This window comes from Poecilia formosa, unplaced genomic scaffold (genome assembly GCF_000485575.1).
Source record: "Poecilia formosa unplaced genomic scaffold, Poecilia_formosa-5.1.2 Scaffold1392, whole genome shotgun sequence".
In the NCBI taxonomy this organism is placed as follows: Eukaryota; Metazoa; Chordata; class Actinopteri; order Cyprinodontiformes; family Poeciliidae; genus Poecilia; species Poecilia formosa.
This window is the reverse complement of record NW_006801331.1, coordinates 42,244-45,463: the sequence shown is the minus strand read 5'-3', so window position 1 is coordinate 45,463 and position 3,220 is coordinate 42,244. Positions and strand designations below refer to the sequence as shown.

General features: G+C 37.6%; 1 protein-coding gene across 1 annotated transcript in view; it reads left to right on the top strand.

The window, feature by feature from the left end:
* Positions 1–29: 29 nt before the first annotated feature.
* The window catches only part of LOC103132844 (transmembrane protein 82-like), a 42,972-nt gene continuing 39,781 nt past the window's right edge, over positions 30–3,220 (top strand). The window contains exons 1-4 of the mRNA XM_016667614.1: positions 30–772; positions 1,419–1,488; positions 1,591–1,789; positions 2,971–3,217. Of these exons, the coding sequence (XP_016523100.1) occupies positions 679–772; positions 1,419–1,488; positions 1,591–1,789; positions 2,971–3,217 (610 nt within the window). The 5' untranslated portion in view covers positions 30–678. The remainder of the gene's footprint in view (positions 773–1,418; positions 1,489–1,590; positions 1,790–2,970; positions 3,218–3,220) is intronic.

Sequence of the window (3,220 nt, the reverse complement as noted above, 5' to 3'; positions counted from 1 at the left end):
AAATTCGTTTAATATAAAAATCAACAACAAGTCCACTTTTATTGGTTCTATTTAATCTTGCAATGAAGTTTGCTTGTGTGGCCCCCTGCAGATCAGATTAAGCTGTATGCGGCCCCTAAACCAAAATGAGTTTGACACCCCTGCCATAGTACCAATGTCTGCAGGTTAAATGACTCATTTATAGTTTCCAGTTTTTGTTTTTCAGGATTATGCTTTTTTTCCCCTAATGTCTTAAAGTACTTTTTAAATTTAGGATGTGCAAAGTATGGATAGATGAGGGCTTTTTTTTTTTTTTTACAGGATGTTAGACAGATTCTGTTGCCATTGCCATTCAAATTTTGTGCATTTACATAAGCTTAATATGTGAATAGAAGTTGATTGTATGACTTATTTGAAAAATGAATGAGAAGTAAATATCTATCTTGTGGACTGGTGCAATAACCTCTATTATCTTGTTCTGACTCAAACAGCGCCAGCGGCCCTCGGACGACCTTTGGTACGAGACACAGAGCAGGGTTTGGGTTGAGCAAAGCTCAACGCCGAGGCAACAGGAAATAAAGAGCAGCAACTCCAACACGTTTTTTAAAAATCCGATCTGAGAAGCATAATACATGACTCAAAAGTGTGAAATGATTTATTAAGCGTATCCTCCATGTCTTTCTGTAAGCTTTTTAAAAAATGTTTTCCTTTCTCACCTCATTTTTGCCGACTTCCTACCTTCTACCAGGATGGCTGATACTGGACATAAACCCTCTGATTGGTTTACTTCAAGGTAAGCTCCTCATTCATTGATTTATTCATTTTTTTATTTTGGAATAAAAGAATATTTGACAGGCCAGGTTGGAGCAGCAGATTGCCCATACTTTTGTCATCAACAGGGACTCGAGAAACAAGCAGGGTGCAAAATTATTTGAATTATGTGTTAAATGTCATAAATATGTGTAGTTTGGGAAGAGTATTATAGACTGACTGTTTCTGTCAGTGACAGACAAAAATATGTCCAAACTAAAAGCCATGCTGTTATGATATGGCAAGGCAGTTTACCATAAAATGATCAGCTGATTATCAAAGTAAAAAAAAAAAAATCAATAAACAAACATTTAGCTTTCAATATATCCAGAATGTTCATTTATCTGGGAAGAATTGAATTCTGGATATCTCCATCAAATATCCGTTAAGGCCATTAATGTTAAATTGGACAGCTAAACTTTTTGAGAATGATTGAAATAACAGCTTTGTTTTCTTTTCAAACGCGCACATTGAGATGATTTTAAATCTTTATATAGTAATTTTATATATCTTTAAGTTCAGCGGCTTTTCCCACTTTCTACTTTTGTTTTTGTTCACGCATTATTAAAATATCTCTCAATCTGCTTACCAACATTTGTGATTTAAAGAAATTGTTGGGTGACTTGCAGGGCTGGTGGGAGCATGTGGGATTTCTGTGCTCTGCTCCCTCTTCAGAGTACATCTATTGATAGAGGAGAGGTAAGGAAATTGTCTGACACGTATGCAAGAGTTTTTCAGTCCTACGTTGATATTTCTACAGATTATCTCTGTCCTTTATTTGATCGATCCTGTCATTTGCAGCTGGAAAGAAAAACTGAATGAAGGCACGTCAAGTGGGAGGTCAAGCAGTAACCCAATGAGAGCTAAACATGGACTTTTTGGAATGCTACAGTTTCTCTTTGTGACTGGGATACTGGCCGTTGTGGGGTCCCGCGTGGCGTCACTGGTGGTACTGGAATTCTGCCTGCGAGCCGTCTCTGGACTACTCACAGCTGGACCGGTAAGGTATCGGCAGTAAAGTGACAGAACCAAGTGACGCCTGTCAAACCTGGATTGTGTTTGGTCCACAAAGATGCAGCACTGTCAGCTTTGCTTGGGACGGTGTTTTGGGATCCGTCATGTCAGTTTTTCCAGCTCTGATCTTTGCTTCATGTTATACACGCTTCTTTGCATGATTTTGTAAATTATGATAATTTAATGAAAGTTGGCATTTTTAATGAACTTTCAATGCAACTTTTAGAGCAACTTTGCATTAAAAGTGTCATTATTTACCAAACGACACTTCATGACAACTGTCATAAACATTCATAAAGACTTCTTTATGTTCATGACAGATGTTATGTCATGTTTATGACAGTGTCATGTCAGTCTTATGCACACCCCTTCAAATAAAGTGTTAACAGATTTTCTTTGGATGATAGTTTGAACTTTTGTAAAAGTCAGAGCAAACTACTTTGTGTTGGTGTATCACTTAAAATATACTCTTACGTAAAGCAATGATTGCATTTCAGAAAATATGTAGTGCACACTAGAGCTCAAAGACAGTGACCACATTTTTGTATATCTTTAATATCATATGTATATTTATAAGATGGAATGAAACATTTTAAGTAGAAGTAAAATTGTAGCAATGTATAAGCCGCCTAATTGTTTAACTTGATATCTTTTAACTTAATAGTTGCACCAATATAGGGTTTTGCATTTAACATATCATTTATCGTTTATCATAAATTTCTTATCATAAGAAGTCTGCTTTATTCTTGTCACTATAAATTTCAGTTAATGATGTTTAAACACCCCCAAAACTGTCCGTATGGTCAATGAAAGCGTCAGTAGATATGAATAACACGTCTTTATGTGACTCGTGTCCTAAGGAAGAGCGTTATGAGTGGATACGATTTGTGTTTGTGGGGCTCTGATTGCTCTGCCATGCAGACACAGTCATACACTGACCTAGAAAATAGGTAATGAATAGCTATTATTGTGACTTTTATTGTTCGTTATCAGAATTGTACCACAAAATTTAGTGATACAACTTTAAGTTCTCATAGCCCAACAAATACAAATATATCAGTGATGTCTTTAACTTAGTTTATTTCAATGTTTCATAATTTCACACCTATTCATCACTTCTTATCGTGTGGTGTAGTTGATCCATCACATCTTCTCTTCCCCTCCCAGGAAAGCAGGAAGTTTCTGCAGCAGCTGTTAGTGCAAAGCCAGTTCTCCTTGGGCTGTGCCATCAGCTGCAGTTTGCACTTTCTCCACGAGGGGGCATCCCAGTGCTGGCTGTGCCTTCTCCTGGCAGCAGCTCTCAGTTGGTATCTGGCAAAAAAGGCAGCAGCCCTTCTGCATCATGTCATTGCTCTGTATAAGCTGCACAGCTCCCAGCGCTACTGCGGCATTTGCATCAGCCTGCTCACGTCAGGCT